Source organism: Myodes glareolus, chromosome 5 (assembly GCF_982192425.1).
Source record: "Myodes glareolus chromosome 5, mMyoGla1.1, whole genome shotgun sequence".
NCBI classification, from domain to species: Eukaryota; Metazoa; Chordata; class Mammalia; order Rodentia; family Cricetidae; genus Myodes; species Myodes glareolus.
In genome coordinates, this window is record NC_142030.1 from 2,671,292 (window position 1) to 2,689,068 (window position 17,777).

Below are 17,777 nucleotides of genomic sequence, written 5' to 3' on the forward strand. Positions count from 1 at the left end.
TAGGGCTGGGTGTTCACAGGGCTGAGGAACCTGGTCCTCTGGAATTGGCCCTTTGCAGGGTGAGTGGCCTCTCCCTGAGGAGTGTTAAATCCACACACAGTCAGAGCCTCATGCCTTGATGTTTCTCCTGGAAGCTGCTCTGCTCCTTCCAATATAATGCCAGTCTAACGAAATGAAGCTCCCCGGATGAGGGCCCAGTGTCCTGTACTCCCGTGAAGAGCTGCGTGGGGTGCAACTGTCTGGACTCAGATGGAGCAGATTAAGTTTTCTTCTTTGGGGGGACTTCATATATGTATATATTCTTTCTTATGTAGTATTGTATTTATTTATTTCAATACTTACTTCAATTGAATCAAAATGTAACAAACTACATCCCTTTATTTCTCAAACTGTGCTTCACTGAGTGGTTTCTTGGCAGATGTAGTCTGACCCACTGCCAGTGGAAGTGCTGACCAAACTTTGGCTCTCACTCTTTGAGGCAGACATAAGCTAACAAGATGTTGCCTGAGGCACATCTGGTTACCACGTGGCGCTTGCAGCACAGGTACCCAGAGCTGACCCAGAGTGGGGCCATTGCCAGAGCGTTGTCTAAGGTGGGGTTCTGCCCTGTGAAGGTTTGAAAACCATAGACTTCAGAACAAAGGGGAGCAGCTCTGGCTTTGTCTTTGTCCGAAGCTAGCCTGGGCACAGGTCTGGTGGTTAGCGAGTGTCCCAGGCTAGGGTCATAGCCAGGGTGATGGGATGACACACAGTGCTCTCTGTTGGGGCATCCTCTCTGAGGTTGGCACTAGGCTGCTGTGGACTGGTGGGTGTGAGCAGGCGCGGGTGGCCAGTCATGATCTCTGAAGTGATGCCTTTGTCTGCACTGGTGGGGGCGAAAGCCTTTCTTAGAAGTGATGTGGAATCTGAGGCTTGAAGGGCAGCAGGCTTTCACATTAGTGGATCAAAGCCCAACAGTTTGATACTGGTTTTGTCTTCTGTCTAGTTAAATCTGAGGACTTGGGGAAGCTCACCCATTTGGCCATCACCCATTCGGCCATCCATATTCTATCACATTCTTCTGTCTTCACGCATTGACCTCTCCACCCCCATCTATCTACCTGTCCACACTATTTATCCATCCATCCACCCACTGCCTTCCAGATGCCCATATCATATGCACCATCCACTCATTCGTCCATTTTCCCCACCCACCTTCCACCCATCCATCCGTCAATCCCCACACCCCCTCTCCAACCATTTTTAACCCACCAGCGCACCCTATCTACCCACCCCAATTCATTCACTTACCCACCCCTTCATCCACCCATCCGTCCACCCTCCCACCATTGATTCCCCGGTCAATATCTACCTACCCACCTACTTGTCCATCCTCACACTCAGCTGTGTATTCTGCCGTTTAGTATTTGTTTGTGCTAGGTGCCAGGCTAGATTCTGGCGTTGCATTCATGTGGCGTGAACAGGAAAGGATTCTAGCTTACTCAGGAAGACTACCATCTGGAAAACTGGTCATGTTCCATCCTGAGAAGTTGTGGTGGGACGTGGCGTGGTGTCTGCTTGTCCCCATTTTCTGTGAAGTGCTCTGCATCCCTTCAGAAAGGCCATGGTGTTCTCAGTCCGACTTTAGCTCTGTTGTGAAGAAAGTCTTGTTTTTTGTTTTTTTTTTTTTGTAACGTTTTGGACTTCTGAAAATTTCCCCTGTTTTACTTCTCATGCCTTGGAATCCAGAGAGAGGTGAGGCCACTGTTTGCTCCCGTAGTTTCTCCCAGCTTGTCTAACCAAGTGTCACATTGCTCTAATCTGTGTTACTAGAGCACAGTGAGATGGTACTGTGTACTTTCCGGAAAGGGTCTGCCAAAACATGGGAAGCCACAGATACTCGTGTGGTGTGGAGTGTCGGGCCTACGCATGCATGTACCCCTGTTGGTGATGACCCAGGGGGGGAACAGAAAGCTGTTTGTGGAGTTAGACGTGTAAGCGGCATGCTGCCCGCTGGTGCTGGCTCAGGCTTGCAGTCATTCCTGGGAAATGAGAACTGGTTTTGAACACCGAAAACCTGAACAGAGATGCGGTTATCAAAGTTATTTGAGATAGCCCTAACTTGCTAACATGGGAGATGTCCTTCAGCTGGAGTGTGATCAAGCAAGCCGTGGTTGTCCATACTGTAGAGATTACTGCAGTGAGCGAGACTGGTGGTGGCCACAGCGACTTAGTGGGATCTCTCGTGGGTGCTATGTCATTTCTTTGAACTAAAGAGCTTTGGAAATGGAGAAGAAATTAATGGGTGGGAGGTGGAGATGGTAGTGGGGGCGTGAAGTGGGTGTGGATCCCAAGACTGTTCTCTGTGTTCGCTGTGGTGGACTCTGAACCTACCCTTGTGGTAGAATCGTGTAGAAAATTGGGATGAAACTGGAGAAATCAGCCAGTTTGGTGGATGGTAGTTCTATCCATGTCCTGGTTATGATAATATTTTTTTGGTTTTGCAAAAGGTTACTTTGGGGGGAAACTGAGTGAAATACTAAAGGCATCTTTAGTATTCTGCCTTTGATATTTCTTATGAGTGCTCACGAACCTACAGTTACCTCAATAAAAATCCCAGTTAGAAAAAGAACAGTGTCAGCCTGGGGACACAGACTCAGTAAGTAAAGTGCTCTTCCTGCAGGCCTGGAGACCTGCATCACAGAACCCACATAAGAAAGGCTGGATGTGGTGGGTGAGGGAGACAGGGGAGTCCTGGGACTCACTGTCTGGTCAGCCTCGCCGGTGTGGTAGGCTAGAGGCCAGCGAGAGGCCCTGTCTCAAGAAGTAAGTTGTGAGCCAGTGAGATGTCTCAGCTAAAGGTGCTTGCCTCCAAGTCTGATGACCCGTGTTTGATCCCTGGGATCCACATGGTGGAAGGAGAAAACTAACCCTCACAGGCTACCTCTGACCTCCACACAAGCATCCTGGCCTTAACATGCGTGTGCACATGCTCACACACCTGCAGCAACAATAATAAATGGCATAAAATAATCAAAATATAAAAATAAACCAAGGTAGATGGCACCTAAGGAGTGGCACACCCAAGACAGACCTCTGGTTTCCAAACACACATGCATACCCATACACATGTATACCCATAATCATGTGTGGGCACACATATGTACAAAAAAGGAAAATGTATAAAATTGTATTTGCTTAAAATTCAGAGTTCTAAATTAGGAACATATAGCTCAATATTGAGGTCAATTTTCTTTTTCCTCACTTCCCTGGGTTAGCAAGTAGGTGGGTGTCAACCCAGAGACACAGAAGCCCAGATGTGTATGCGGAAGCTTGGGGAAGGGTTGATGTTCCTGTGCCTTCTTTTCTAGAGATCAGTAATTTCCAATCACAGTTCTCATTTGAATCTCATTTAAATGAATGGGGCCATTTGGCTTCTAGGTGGGTGTGGTGGGTAGTTTTACATCAACTTGACACAATTTAAAGTCATCGGAGAGGAGGGAACCTCAATTAAGAAAATGTCTCCATAAGATCTTGCTATATATAGGACGTTTTAATTAGTGATTGAGGGAGGAGGGCCCAGCCCATTGTGGGTGGTGCCATCCCTGGGCTGGTGTTCCTGGGTTCTGTAAGACAGCAGGCTGAGTATGCCAGTAAGCAGCACCCCTCCATGGCCTCTGCATCAGCTCCTGCCTCTTCTTGAGTCCTGACTTCCTTCAGTGAAGAACAGTGATATGGAAGTGTAAGCCTAATAAACCCTTTCCTCCCCAAGTTACTTTGGTCATGGTGTTTTATCACAGCAATAGAAACCCTGAGACAGTGGGCTTTAACACCCTGAGTTGGGGAGGGGCTGGAGAGACAGAGACGTGGTCAAGAACACTTGCTGTTCTTGCAGAGGACCTGGGTTCAGCTCCCAGCACCCACAACCATGTAACTCTATGTCCAGGGGATCGGACACTGTCTTCTGGCCTCTTCATGCACTAGCAATGTACATAGCACGCAGACATACATGCAGGCAGAGATTCATGCGCATAAAATAAAGATAAATTGACCTTCTGAAGAAACCCGAGACAGACATAGGGTGTGACCAAAGCTCTGTGTACCTGTTCAGATCCCTAGGGACTCAGGAAAGAACTTTCTGGCCCATTTGGTGACAGATTAGAAGTACTGTTTGTGGATAAGACATGATACATGCTTTTTTTTATTTTTGGAAACTTAAAACAGTTCTGTTCTGGTTCACGTGGCAAGCTTCACACTTATGTGTCTAGGAGGTGGGCAAGTGCCGGAGCCATACATAAACACCTCAGTGTGGAGATGAGTTGGGTAGGGTTGCTGAGGCCTCCGATTATGGACCTGCCCCTCTGGTGTCCCCACCTCTCTCTGGACCATCACTTCCAGAGTTCAGCCTGTGTGTGGAGGGGACTGTGGTAGGGTCTTCCCCTTCCTGTCCGGGTGTCAGTTCAGGGCTGGCCATGCTGTACCTGGGTTCTAATGATGCTTGGGGTGGGCGGAAATTCCAGTGTCATTTAACATTTTTGTGGCACTCTGGCTCACACGTCATTAGTTCTGGCAGTAAGATGGCGTGTTCGTCAACCCTTCTGCTTTACATCCTCAGGGTGTGCGTGATGGAGAGGGTGATGCAGTGCCAAAGTTGAGGAGTCCAAGGTTAGCAGAAGAGCATTTCCCGTGCTGTCTCAGGACAGCGCCCAGTATTGTCTGCCTGCATGAGGCATGTCTGCACACAAGATGGCTGTTGTGGTCGTCATCACATCTGTCACAGACTCCCTGGGGTGTTGCTGGTTTGCACAGTGTGGCTAAGAATTTCTGAAGGTCTTTCTGTTCCAAGTTGGAGCAGCTTCTGTGTGTGGTGGGTTTCAAATGCAGCTCAGCACACAGGCTTTTCCCAAGCAGATCAAATAGCACTCACCCAGAGTGTGACTGTGTATGCATGCGTGTGTAGACATGCGTGCACAGCCCCCATCACACACGCTGTAGGGTGTGTTGAAAAGAACCCCCCACCACTACCATGTGCTAAATTAGTCTTTGGCGACCTCATTTCTGGAAATTGGACTCTGCCCAGAGGTGGGAGAGTTGGGGAAAATTTGAGGCAAATTTATGTGGCTGTTTTCTGTGGTTAGCAGGATGGAAAAAGCCGTAAAAATGAACTTCACATTTCTCTGGTTTCCTTGGAACGCAGAAGTGGCTGACTTAGTCTCACATTTCAGACGGTCTCTCGAGCTGGAATAGGGTCTGCGGAAGAGGGGTGCGTGGGCAGCAGCTTAGAGAGGCTGATACCTAGGACGCGATGGGCGACTGCCCTCCAGGCCTGTCCTGCGTCCAGTTCTCTGCTTCTGTCTGTCTCTGTCTCCCTGGCCATATGTGGGGCCTGAACATTTGACCCCATGTGTGTCAGGCGATCCCTGCACCACTAAGCTATACTCTCAGCCCTGTTTCTACTTTTTGTTTTTTAGTAAGACAGGGTCTTACTAAGTCGCCCAGGTAGATCTTCAATCTGTGATCCTCTTGCCTCCTCCTCCTGAGGGGCTAGGAGGGAAGGTTTGGGCTGCCAGGCTCAGCTCACCCTGTTCACCAGAAGATCTAAGTTCAGTCATGTGACTTTGCAGTTTTGAAAAGCTCCTGAAAGCCATCATTCAAAATGCATCACTCCTATAATATTGCGCTTTTTCCCCCTTTGGAGGCAGTGTCTCCTACAGCCTAGACTAGCTACAGTCTCACTGTATAACCAAAGATTTCCTGAACTCCTTACCCCTTAGCCTCTCCCTGTGCGGATTAGAATGACAGGTATTGTCACTAGATCCATCTTGCAAAGCCCTGGGGCTAGAACACAGTTCCTCAAGCACACTGGGCTAGCACTCAGCTACTGAACTACAGACACAGCCCAGGAGGAGCCCCTACATTGCATGTGTGCACTAAGTGTGACTCACAGTTCCGATATACTTGCGGTGACCTTGTGAAACAGTTCCTGCTCCAGGGTTGTATGCAAAGAACCCGAGTCACAGAGAGCTTATGCAACTTGCTGAAGATCATACAGGTGACGTGAAGCGTTAGACATTAAGCTATGCCGACACACTGCCATTTAATATTAAAGCCTTGGGGCTGGAGAAGTGGCTCGGTGGTAAAGAGGACCCAGGTTCAGTTCTCAGTGGTAGCTCACAACCATCTGTAACTCCATCTCCTGGGAACACTACACACATGTGGTATGCATACATACATGAAGGTAAAAAACCACTTATACACATAAAATAAAGTGGATAGAAACTTACTCCTTTTTTCTTTTCTTTGTATTTGGTAGAGCTAAGGATCACACCAAAGGCCTGGTACATGCCAGGCAAGCTCCCTCCTGCTGAGTCACGCTCATTTCTACATTGCGGTCTTTTTCTTGTGTATGTTTATGCTGTGTGTATGGGCGTGTGTGATCAGGGGACAGCTTTGTAGAGTGGCTTCTCCCCTTCCACTTTCACGTGGGGATGGAACCCACAAGACGCGCAACATTGGTGACAGGCAGTTTTGTTCACTGAGCCATCTTGCTGGCTCTTTATTGCAGTTTAAGGACTCACTAATCTTTGTATGTGTGTATATCTCTGATGTATGTGTGTCTGTGTGTATGAGGGCAGCATCACTAGGGAGGTGGAGAAGTTAGAGGATGACCTTCAGTGTTGGACCTCGGGTTCCACCTCACCGCTGTGCGCTTCAGGCTGACTGGCCTCTGAGCACCTAGGGATTCTCCCGCCTCTGTCTCTCACCTCTCGACAGGACGCTGGGGCTACAGAGGCGTGCCAGCATGAGTGGCCTGCGTGGGTGCTGGGGATTTGAACTCAGGTCCTCCTGCTTGCACAGTTATTGCACAGATGGCCTCCGGGCCATCTTTCCAGACATAGTGCTGTCTTAAAATAAGGATTTAGCACCTGGACACAGGAAGAGGCTTCGCGGCAGCAAACATATATTAATCCACTGTTTGGTTAATCAGTCGAACAACTAAGTTACTTGCTAATTAAACAGAATAATAGTATTCAGAGTCTTTTAAAATGGGACTAACATGTCAATCAGGTAAAGATCTTGACATCACAAAAAGTTGAGAAGGTGAAATTTTTCCTGTGACATAAATTTAACTGTGAGTAGCATGCTAAGGGTGTCCCACCTGTTGGCTTCATCTGGGCCACACTGTCATCTCAAAAGTTCACACTCAAGGAATGCAAAATTGAGTTATGAAAAGAAATTGGAAAAAAAGCCTCATGATCCTCAAGTAAGTTCACTGTTTTTGCCTTGGATTGCATCCACAGGAGCCCTCAGTAAAACCCACACCGTTGGATGCTCCAAAAAGATGTAATTTAATAATTGATTTTAAGTCTAAGACATCAGAACATCTTGGTGTAAAAAAATCCCATTTTTTTTTTAAGGTTCCCAGGAAATGTACATGACTTTCATTCTCATTTTGGCTTCTGAAGGACTAATTGTCTGCAGGATGTGGGAATGTGACCTTCCCGGCTGGGGGTTCCTTCCTCTGTCTGCTCAAAAGTCAGCCGAGCATCTCCCTGTTGTGGGATCTAGTCCAGGAGGCTCTGAGGGCAGGAGACCTGGCAGACAGGGAGAACAGGGTTTGGTTCCCGGTCACCAGGGCTTGCCCTCATCCGCACAATGTGTTCCTAGCCACACTCACAAACTCACCTCCTGTGTTCTCTTTGGACCTCCCTTCTATAGCACAGACCCTGGATTATCATGGTCTATGGAATGTGGGCTTGTTGGTGTGTGCTGGGGACCCCAGGCGTGGCCATGGTCTTTCTCCACACCACCATCGCCTTCTGCGTGGCCCAGTTCCGGTCAATGCTCCTGTCCTGGCTGTGTTCTCTCCTCCTGCTCTCCACCCTGAGACTGCAAAGTGTGGACGAGGTTAAGGTAGGTGTCCCCGCCTGCACACCTTACCACAGGGCAGGGGAGGGTGTCACAGTTCACAGAATAGTAGCTTCTCCATGGGGCTCCGCCTAGTGGCCATTCCGGGTTATTGCACAAACTCATCTGTGATCATGGGTTCTATGTCTATGAGATTGTCCGTAGTCACCTTTTCTCCCAGTGTGGATGTTAAGGGAGGGTGACAAATGTCATGGGACCAGAGGGGTATAAACAGGCTCCTCCCCTCTCAATATTCTTAAACCTGCCTGCTGAGTGCTCTGTGGTCTTCTACTCTGCTTCCTTGTGACACACAGCATCCACAGTGGACCCAAAACAGTCAGCAAGTGTTTTTATTCTCAGTTGATAGGATAGGCTTATTAACTATCCACTCGTACAGCTAATCACAGAAGCACTTTGTATAGAAAGTGAATGCAGAGTGTTTTGCCTCCAGGTCACAGACCAAGCCTTGAACTATGCCTTGGGGTGGCATCTTGACAGACACAATTTTTTGTCAGCTGTGTGTTTGGTGGAGGCAGACATTGGGCAGGAGGCAGTCTGGAGGCAGTCTGTATGACTGTTGAATGGTTAGTTCTGCCTACAGCCTGCCGAGTCCCTTAGGGACCAAGTTAAAACTCGGTCCTGGCTCCGAACCTTGTATATATGGCCATAATGTGTTTCTTTTGGTGCCAAGGGTTGGACCCAGGGTCCCAGATATGCAGGGCACATTTTCTACAACCAGCTACGCTGCAGCTCTCATGGCTTGCTTTGGTTGCTGGTGGGACTTCTTGATACTGCTCTGTACTCAGCTCTTTCTGCTTCTGTCGCAGGGGAAGCCATCGTCAGTATTCCCCGGCTGGCTCCTGTGTCAGGCCAGGCTGGCCACTCTCTCACCGACTGTCCCCCCCCCCCGCTCTCTCACCGACTGTCCCCCCCCCCTTGTTGCCTTTGCAGAGGCAGTGGTACGAGACAGACAGTGAATACTACCTGCTGCAGTTCACACTGACTGTTCGCTGCCTGTTCTACACCAGCTTCAGCCTGGAGCTGTGCCGGCAGCCTGCCCAGCGGGCCTCCTCTTCCTTCCTGTGGCTGCTGGCCTACGTCTTTTATTATCCTGTCTTCCACAACGGACCCATCCTCAACTTCCTGGAGTTCTTCAAACAGGTAGAGTCCTCTGGGGGATCTGACAAGTTCTATGTAGGTCTCTCCCTCTTAGACTGTGAATTCTCACCCCAAATGGGGTTACTTACTGAGTGTGGGATTCATGGAGGGTTTGGGAACGGTGAAAGGCTTCTGAATGTACAACCAAAAATCATTCAAAGTCTAATGGGTAATGAGTTGGTGGTGTTTCTGGCGGTGGTCACCTTTCTTGTGTTATCATGAATGTGGGGTAGAAAACGGCAGGAGTGTGTTTAGGGCCAGTTTAAAATGTGACATCCTCCTATGCCATACTTCCTAGAACACCTCACTCAGAGTCCAGGCTACCCTGCATTATGAGTTGCAGGTTTTTAAAGAAACAGAATGGTTATTAATAGAAAACAAAGACTTTAATGTCTTCCTACATCATCCCTCGAGATACTAGTATTGAGTTAGTGTCTTTGGATCGGATTGCGTTAGAATGTTTGACTTTAACTCTTCCTGCCTTCCTTCCTTTCTTCCTTCCTTCCTTCCTTCCTTCCTTCCTTCCTTCCTTCCTTCCCTGTGTGTGTGTTTGTGCGCAGGCATGCAGGCACACACATGCTACAGCATGCGTGTGGAAGTCAGGACAGCTGTAGGAAGTCGGTTCTCCCTGTCACCTGGAGGATCTAGGCACTGAACTCAGTGTGTGAAGCTGTGAGCAGTGTCTCTACCCACGGAGCCACCTCACCAGCTCAGTGTTAGATTTTAAAAGTTGCTGTTTGATTTGATGATGAGATTTCCTAGCAAATAATTAAATGAATTTTACAACAACGTCTGAAATGACCCTAAAGATGCTTCTGTAAGCCTGTCTTGCCAGAGTAAGTTTTCCTCGAACCTGGGTGTGTAGGTATATCAAGCTTTGACTGATAACAGATCCTAATGGTGTTTACTATAAAACAATTATTTTGTATAATACAGTTTCACCATTTATTTAAGACTAGAGCAAATCTGCTTACTAATGAGATAGATTATTTAATTTACACAAAGAATGAAGCCATGGCTGAGTATTCAACAAGACATGGGCTACCTTCAGCAGTTTCAGAGTTGATCAATATTTTGATTTTATTACCGTCAGTGCTAAGAGGGCTTCTCTGTGTTAGTAACTCTGCTGAAGGCTAAGACTTGGGGTGTTGGCTGTGCTTATTGGTGCCACATGCATCTCCCCATTTAGGTGTGCTATGGATCTGAGCACATCCCCCAGCTAATCTCCTGGGACATATGCAAGGGAGTTTAATCCATGTGTTAGTACCTAAAACAATGGTTCCCAAGGGGAATGGCTTCCACCAAAGCACAGCCATCTTGAAGAAGAAAATAGTACAGACACATATAAACATACATGCATACACAACACATGCATATAACACATGTACAACACACAGGTACACACAGCACATCCATGTACACATGGATGTGTACACAGCACATGGATGCACATGTGTACACACAATGCATGCCTATACCCACATATAACATACATGTGTATACACACATGCCTGCATATATGTACAGCGTACCTGTGCATGCACACATACAGCACACACACAACACACTGCCTTCATTCGTGCAGCACACGCATGCGTACACTCACATACAGCACACACATGTATGTTTTAGATTGTGCTTTAGATTACTGTGTAAATGACAGGTGGGCTAGTGAGAGCAGCTGACCTCAGAGTGTGGTCCCTGGTCTGTAGCATCAGCACCATCAGGGACTTGAGATGTGAGTTCTCAGGCCCTACCCCAGGCCTATGACTGACCAGGGTTGGGGCTCACTGTTGTGACTTGCCAGGTGCCCTGACTCTTGTGCTTGGAGGAGGCTGGGAACTGCTGTCCTGAGTTTGTCTGAGGAGTGGGCTGGAGGCAGTGCTGGCCCAGGATTGGCAGACTCGGACCTTCCGCATCTTGCCTCTTGCAGTTTCCTTGACACCGTGAACTTGGCTTCTTCCCAATTTTCCAGCCAATAACTTTTGAACTAAACCTCGGCCCCATCCCTCCCCTGGGATGGACAGTAATTCTTGGGGAAGTAGACTAAAGCCACTCAGAGGAAAGAGACTCTCCCCAACTGCGTCATATGCACCGGGAGCTTTGCCCAGTGGGAGCTGCACTTCCTCGGGGTGCAAAGCCATTCTTTGCAGGTCTTACTTTCCAACTGCAGCTTTTAGGGTCCAACAGCGACAATGCGAGGGTGTAGTCAGGCCCCATGCCTGGTCCCCAGGAGCAGACTTTAAGGCTGTGGTTCACCCAAACCATTAGCTAAGGACTGTCATTCCCTTGAGCACCAGTCTGGGGAAGATGGGTGGGCTTATTCTGTAGGGACTCAGTCTGGGGAGGATGGGTGGGCTCATTCTATAGGGGCTCAGTCTGGGGAGGATGGGTGGGCTCACCCTGTAGGGGCTCAGTCTGGGGAGGATGGGTAGGCTCACCCTGTAGAGGCTCAGTCTGGGGAGGGTGGGTGGGTTCACCCTGTAGGGGCTCAGTCTGGGGATATGGGTAGGCTCACCCGTAGGTGCTCAGTCTGGGGGGAGGTGAAGAATGGGTGGGCTTACCCTGTAGGGGCCCAGTCTGGGGAGGATGGGTGGGCTCACCTGTAAAGGTTCGGTTTGGGAGGAGAACGGAGGGCTCACCCCAGAGGGGCTCAGGTTCTACTTGGATCTTACTTATTTCTTTCTGACATGTTCCAGTTGCTGAGAGTACGGACTTTGGAAAGGGAAACCAAACCTTTCTCTATGCTCTGACTGTATTTGTTAAAGCCATCCCAGAAAAATAAAATGCTCAGTAATCCACAGGACAGAATAAACACTGAATAAAAAGCCAGACAGGGTCTGGGGGAAGTGACTCAGTGGGCAGAGCACTTGCTTTGCAAAGGTGAGACCTGAGTTCAGATTCCCTGAGCCCACATAAAGCCAGACATGCAGTGCACACCTAATGCCAGGATCTGGTGGACTCCCTGGAAGTCTGTAGTCTGTGGGCCAGCTGGACCGGTGCACACATAAGTGAACAAGAGACCTAGTCTCAAAGTGGAAGGCAAGGTCTTCTGACCTCTACATGTGTGCCATGGCATGTACTCACAGAAACATACACACACACATCACACACATTCTACACACAAAGAACAAAAAGTCATGTGATTTCTGCACATGCTGAGAGAGCCTGTGGGTGCGCTCCTCTTTTGCGATGAGGTAATCTAAGAGGGAGGGACTGGGAAGAGAGGAGGGTGAACCACAATGGAAGAACTCAGTGCTGTGTGAATGCGCAGGAGGAGACTTGACCACCAGGGGGCAGCAGTGTCCCACGTGGAAATGAACCCAGAAGGGGCAAGCCTGTGTGGGATTCTGAAACCCCAAGTATTAAAAGAGAGGAACACCTCTGCAGATTATGTTACTTCAACTTTTAGCACATACATTTACGTATGCAAATGAGGGAAGCGTGGAAGAGGTGTTCTCCATACTCTAAAGCATGTGAAATAATTCAATAACCAAAAACTTTACCTTCTACCTAGCCTTATCCGGAAGGCCCTTTCTGGCCTGTGGAGTGTCAGGAAGCCGGGCTTCAGCTACTTTGCTGCTGTACTTCTGGGGAGTTAAGATCCTGAACTGCTGTGAGGCAGATCCAGCAGGGCCTGGGCAAAGCAGGGTGGCCTGCTGACTGGGGCCTCAGAGTCTCCCTTGAGCAGGGGGGCTCTGCAGTGGGGATTGGATAGGGTGACAGGCAGTCTGAGTGGTGCATCCTGGGACTTTTCTTACCAAAGGGGTCCTTGGTATGGAGGCCAGCTCCAGGTTCAAATCCCTGTTCTGTTTCGGTGAGCTACCTCATTTGTGCCTCAGCTACCTTCCCTGTGGGATGGGAAGGTTGGCAGAGCCAGGGTTGCTGTGGGGAGCGCGTGGTCCCAGGAGGCAATGAGGCTTGAAGCTGGTATGCTATCACACTCGCTGCTGTTGGATTATGATTGGTCAAAAACGTGTGGCAAGTTCAGGGGATGTTTAGGTTACTTCAGAGCCCCTTTTCCCTGTGTCCAGCCCGATAGGCAGAGGAGTCTGAGCAGTGGCCATCCCTGGCCTCTGGAGAAGCCATGGTGCTGGGCTATTGGAGGGACCAGATAGTCACAGCAGGGTGGGCCTGGCTGAGAGTGACTGGCAGGGGCGGGGCAGAGACAGGTGTTAGTGTCTCAGGTGCTGTGGAGAGTCGGACTTCTAGGTCTGGAGACCCCCTGAATGACCTGACCATAGAGAAAAGATAAAGTCAGCTCCACAGCTTCTCATGCATGTAATCTCCAAACTCTGAGAGACGTTTGCTACCACTGTAAACAGAGAAGGTGGAGGCAAAGATGGGCTCGTGGAAGGCAGGCTGGGTGGACGCAGTAAGGACAGACACGTGAAAGGCAGGCTCGGTGAATGGAGGAAAGCCAGGAGCATCGTGACTGGTGTGAGAACTTAGTTGTTAGGGTGCTTACTTAGCATTCATGAGGTCCTGGAACCCAGCCTGGGAGGTTGAGACAAGATGATCAGATGTTGAAACTCAAGGGCTGGGAGATAGTTTAGCAGTTAACATGCTTGCTGTGTGCAGTTGGATCTTGGGTCTGAATGCCCACAGCACACAGAAGCTGGGCATGCCAGAGGACCTCTGCAACCCAGTGCTGGGGGAAGGCAGTGAGTCTTGGGTGCTTGCTGGAGCGGTGTAGCCCAAATAGCAGCTCCAGGGGGCGGTGAGAGACTCTGACTCTAAACAATACGGTCAACAGTGATAGAGGAAGACAGTGGGTGTTTGTGACTTCATGGGTCACACACACACACACACACACACACACACACACAGAGTTTGTTCAAGGCCACTTGGCTACATAGTGGATTTTGAGATATTGCTTGAAAAAAAGAAAAAAGACACAGCCTTGTCATGCTGACTTGGTGTGGCAGGAGCTAAGAGGGTCCAGGGCTCCAGCTGTCTAGACCAAGCACTGGTTTGTGGCGGCAGTGTGTGCCAGTGTACTGGACTTCCTGGGAGGGGGCAGTGTACCTTGCCGGCCTTCCTGTGGGTGGCTGGGTTGTGGACACCAATGCTGGGCCTGAGTAAGCTTTCCATAGGGCGTAGGTGAGGGACTTGGACGACACAGAGGAGCCGCCCAGCTCTGAAGGGACACAGATTAGGTCCATGTGTCCCTGGATCCTGCAGAGGGACTGACAACGTCGCTGGCCCTAGGAAGGGCCTCGGTTGCTCGCAGGCACATGCATGACTCCCACGCAGAGGACAGGAACCTTTCATCTCTGACAACTGTCATCTTCAGTCTTCAGAGTATCTTTGAAGGAGAAAGACGACATTCCCTTTTGTGCAATTTGCATGAAATGAGGTTTTTAAATTGTAATGCGTTTTAAAATACAATTGGCAGACGAGTTAATGCGTGTTTTCCAGTGGAGTCTGAGCTTGAAATTCCCACCATGGCAGTTCCCAGTGATCTCAAGGTTGACAGTCCCCTCGGTTGGAAATACCTCGAATGGAAGGCCTTCCGTGCAGCTGTGAGGGTGGGCGCTGTGCAGCAGCCCATCTCTCCTGCTGCGAGACGAGGGACAAACGACTTCGAATAAAAGAGACCCCATTATGTCGAAGTGTGAGTGGACCATCAGGATGCCTAACCTTCCAGAAAGGCAAATGACTACTCGTGTGTGTGCGCGCGCGTGTGTACGTGTGTGCACATGTACATGTGTGTGCACATGCATGTGTATGTATATGTGTGAGCATGTGTGTGCACATATATGTGTGTCTGTGTGCACTGCCTGTGGCTTGGGGGCACCTAGGAGGACCTCCAGATTGGCCTTTTACTGAGAGGCAAGCCGGGAGGGTGAATTTTCTGCTATTGTCCATCCGTTGTCTCTGCTCCCCAGGTCAGGCCTGTATACCAGCAAGGTGTGGCACCCCAGATGCAGGCTGTGCTTCTGGGGACCTGGGCTGCAGGCCGTGTGCTCAGCACCTGTTAGGGTTCAGCTGGGTGAGCATTGCTGTCGGCTGCCATCACTATCCTCCAGACGACTTGCTTCAGTGCACCAGCCACAGGGTGGCCACGCAAGGCCCGTCTCCACCTGGAGGGAACATGGTGCCTCCTCATGTTTTCTCAGCTGTCTTGCTGTGGATTCATAGTGGCTTCCCTGACCTGTGTAGGGAGACAATGCCACAGAGAGGTGACCCCACAGCGAGGTGACCCCACAGCGAGGTGACCCCACAGAGAGGTGACCCCATAGCAGGGTGACCCCACAGCGAGGTGACCCCACAGTGAGGTGACCCCACAGAGAGGGACCCCACAGTGAGGAGACCCTTACAGAGAGGTGACCCCACAGTGAGGTGACCCCTCATAGAGGTGACCCCACAGAGAGGTGACCCCACAGCGAGGTTACTGCACGGCTAGATTACCGTGGAGAAGGCTTTTTTTTTTTTTGCCATCTTTACCCACATATCAACTTTAATGGGAAAGTCTGAAATGATGCAAAATTCCAATGTCTTTTGTCTTTTGAAGAGAGTCTGGACTGTTCGGGTGTTATGGAGTCTGGGCTGTTGGGGTGCTATGGAATCTGGGACTCTTCAGAACCCCAAGTTCTGAAGTGCTCAGGTCGGATGATGAACATTCAGGCTGTTTTGTGTTCCTGTCGTAGACAATGGAGACACCCACCTCCCATTCGATGTGGGGCACTGCTGTGGTACCTCTGCCCTCGTTCTGGGATCCTCGAGGAAAGAGGACACAGCTGCACCCAGAGGCCACATCGCTGCTAGTGATGCTGCTAATACTTTAAGTGTGTGGGTGCTGGGACTTAGTACTCAGACTTCAAATGTGTGGGTGCTGGACTTAGTACTCACATCTCACCACCACTGCCGCCACCATTTTCACTTTACTTTGAGGAAATCAAGACCCGGGGGGTTGGGTAACTTAGCACAGTCATGCAGCTGTGTGGCCGATGCTAGAATCCGGTCTATTACTCTGCTACTGCTGAGCAGACACTTGTCTCCTCTGGGTATTTACTCTGCCTGTTTTTTGAAGGTAGACTGACAGACATCCTGAATTCTTCCATGTCACTCACACTCTGTGCCATCTAGTGTTGCCTCAGCCTGAGCTCAGGGTGACCAGGACCAAAGAGAAGCAGTTTCAAGGGGCAGAGTACCTGAAATCCTGGCCCAGCCTGGCTGCCTCAGGTCAAGGCTGGGGTAGAAGGATGCAGAATTTGGCATTGTTCTTGGCTGTAGGGTACCATGTTGGCACACCTCTTCTTGTTCTGGGGTCATTTCCCTACTGGGATGTAATTTTCTTACCCAGGAAAATCGGGTGTCGTTAAGGCAAACAGACTTCCGTACCCTATCAGTAGAAACGACAATGGTGATTTGCACAAACCCCACTAATAAGATCACAGGAGCGACATTCTGCAGGGCTTGGGACCGAGCACAATCTAATGCTGCCTTCTCTGTTGTCCCCTCTTTAGATGCAGCAGCCAGAGCTCAGCTCTCCGAAGCAGAGCCTTTGCATTCTAGCCAAGGGCCTGGGCCGCCTGCTCTGCTGGTGGTGGCTGGCTGAACTGATGGTCCACCTCATGTTCATGCATGCCCTCTACAGCAGCCCCCTCCTGGAGAGCGCTTCCTGCTGGACCTTAGGTAACTGTGGGACCTGCCATCAGCAGGACCAGTGAGATGCTGTCCTGTGGGTGTTTGGGGTGCAGTGGCTCAGAGCCAACCTGCTTAATTTTTTAACCTTATTCCTCTTGTGGCCAAGGTTTTACATGTGCGAGCTGTTTGGTGTAGTTGATGGAAAGAGGGCTGCGCCATGTGAACTGGGAGTCAAGGATGAGTGACTCCTTGGGCTGGGACTAACTGAGTATGGCAGGAATGACATCTTTACCAGAGGCAGCATCTCACGGAGCAGGAGAGAGCAGAGCTGCTGGCTGGTGCAGGGGGCTGTTCTGTGGGCTGGTGCTCTGAGACCCAGTCAGGCTGCGTTCCTCCCTTTTCCTGTGAGCTTCTGAGTTGTGTAGGTAAGGGCTTGGATCCCAGCTCTCCTAGCAAAGGGTGGGCAGCCCTCAGTGGTGCTTATACCTATCCAAGCACCTTCCTCCAAAAAACAAGGCTTGCCTTTGCAGAGCTATTTTGAGGGTTCAGGGAAATGGCAGGCCTCATAGATGTGTCCTGTAGATACAGTTGATGGTGTATGTGTGTGCATGTGATGTGCACATGTCCTGTAGATACAGGTGATGATGTATGTATGTGTATGTGGTGTGTACAAGTACATTTCTCTGCTGGTCTCTTACTTGCTTGCATCTTTGTCCTGTATCAAGGTGGAGTGGAGGTCTTATTTCCCCCAGGACACAGTCTCTAATTATAGGATTTGTCTGTGAGAAAACCATTGTCCTTTATTCCTCTGCCCCCAGCAACAGAGGACACATGTTCTGCCCTGATCTCCACTTGTCTTCTCACTTGTCCTGCTCTCTTCCTTTTGGGGACTCCCGCATTCATCTGTGGCCTGCAGGAGTGTGCATGTATGTGTTTGCATACACACCTGTGCATGTGTGCCTCTGTGCCTCCGTGTGTGCATGCGTGTGTGTGTGTGTGTGTGTGTGTGTGTGTGTGTGTGCATGTGATACTCCAGACAGATTGAGCTGCTGAAGGCAAGTGTGTAAGCCTGTCTTCTTATATGCTGGGTGATTTATAGATTTGTCGGAATCTCTATTGTTCTTGTCACATGTGCTTTG

At 49.8% G+C, this 17,777-nt stretch overlaps 1 protein-coding gene across 3 annotated transcripts in view; it reads left to right on the forward strand.

Annotated features, from left to right (window-relative positions):
- Hhat (hedgehog acyltransferase) overlaps positions 1–17,777 on the forward strand; it is a 247,720-nt gene that overhangs the window by 39,996 nt on the left and 189,947 nt on the right. For all 3 annotated transcript variants that reach the window (XM_087906017.1, XM_087906016.1, XM_087906018.1), the window contains 3 exons: positions 7,699–7,893; positions 8,839–9,048; positions 16,518–16,686. In XM_087906017.1, coding sequence (XP_087762143.1) covers positions 7,699–7,893; positions 8,839–9,048; positions 16,518–16,686 — 574 coding nt within the window. The remainder of the gene's footprint in view (positions 1–7,698; positions 7,894–8,838; positions 9,049–16,517; positions 16,687–17,777) is intronic.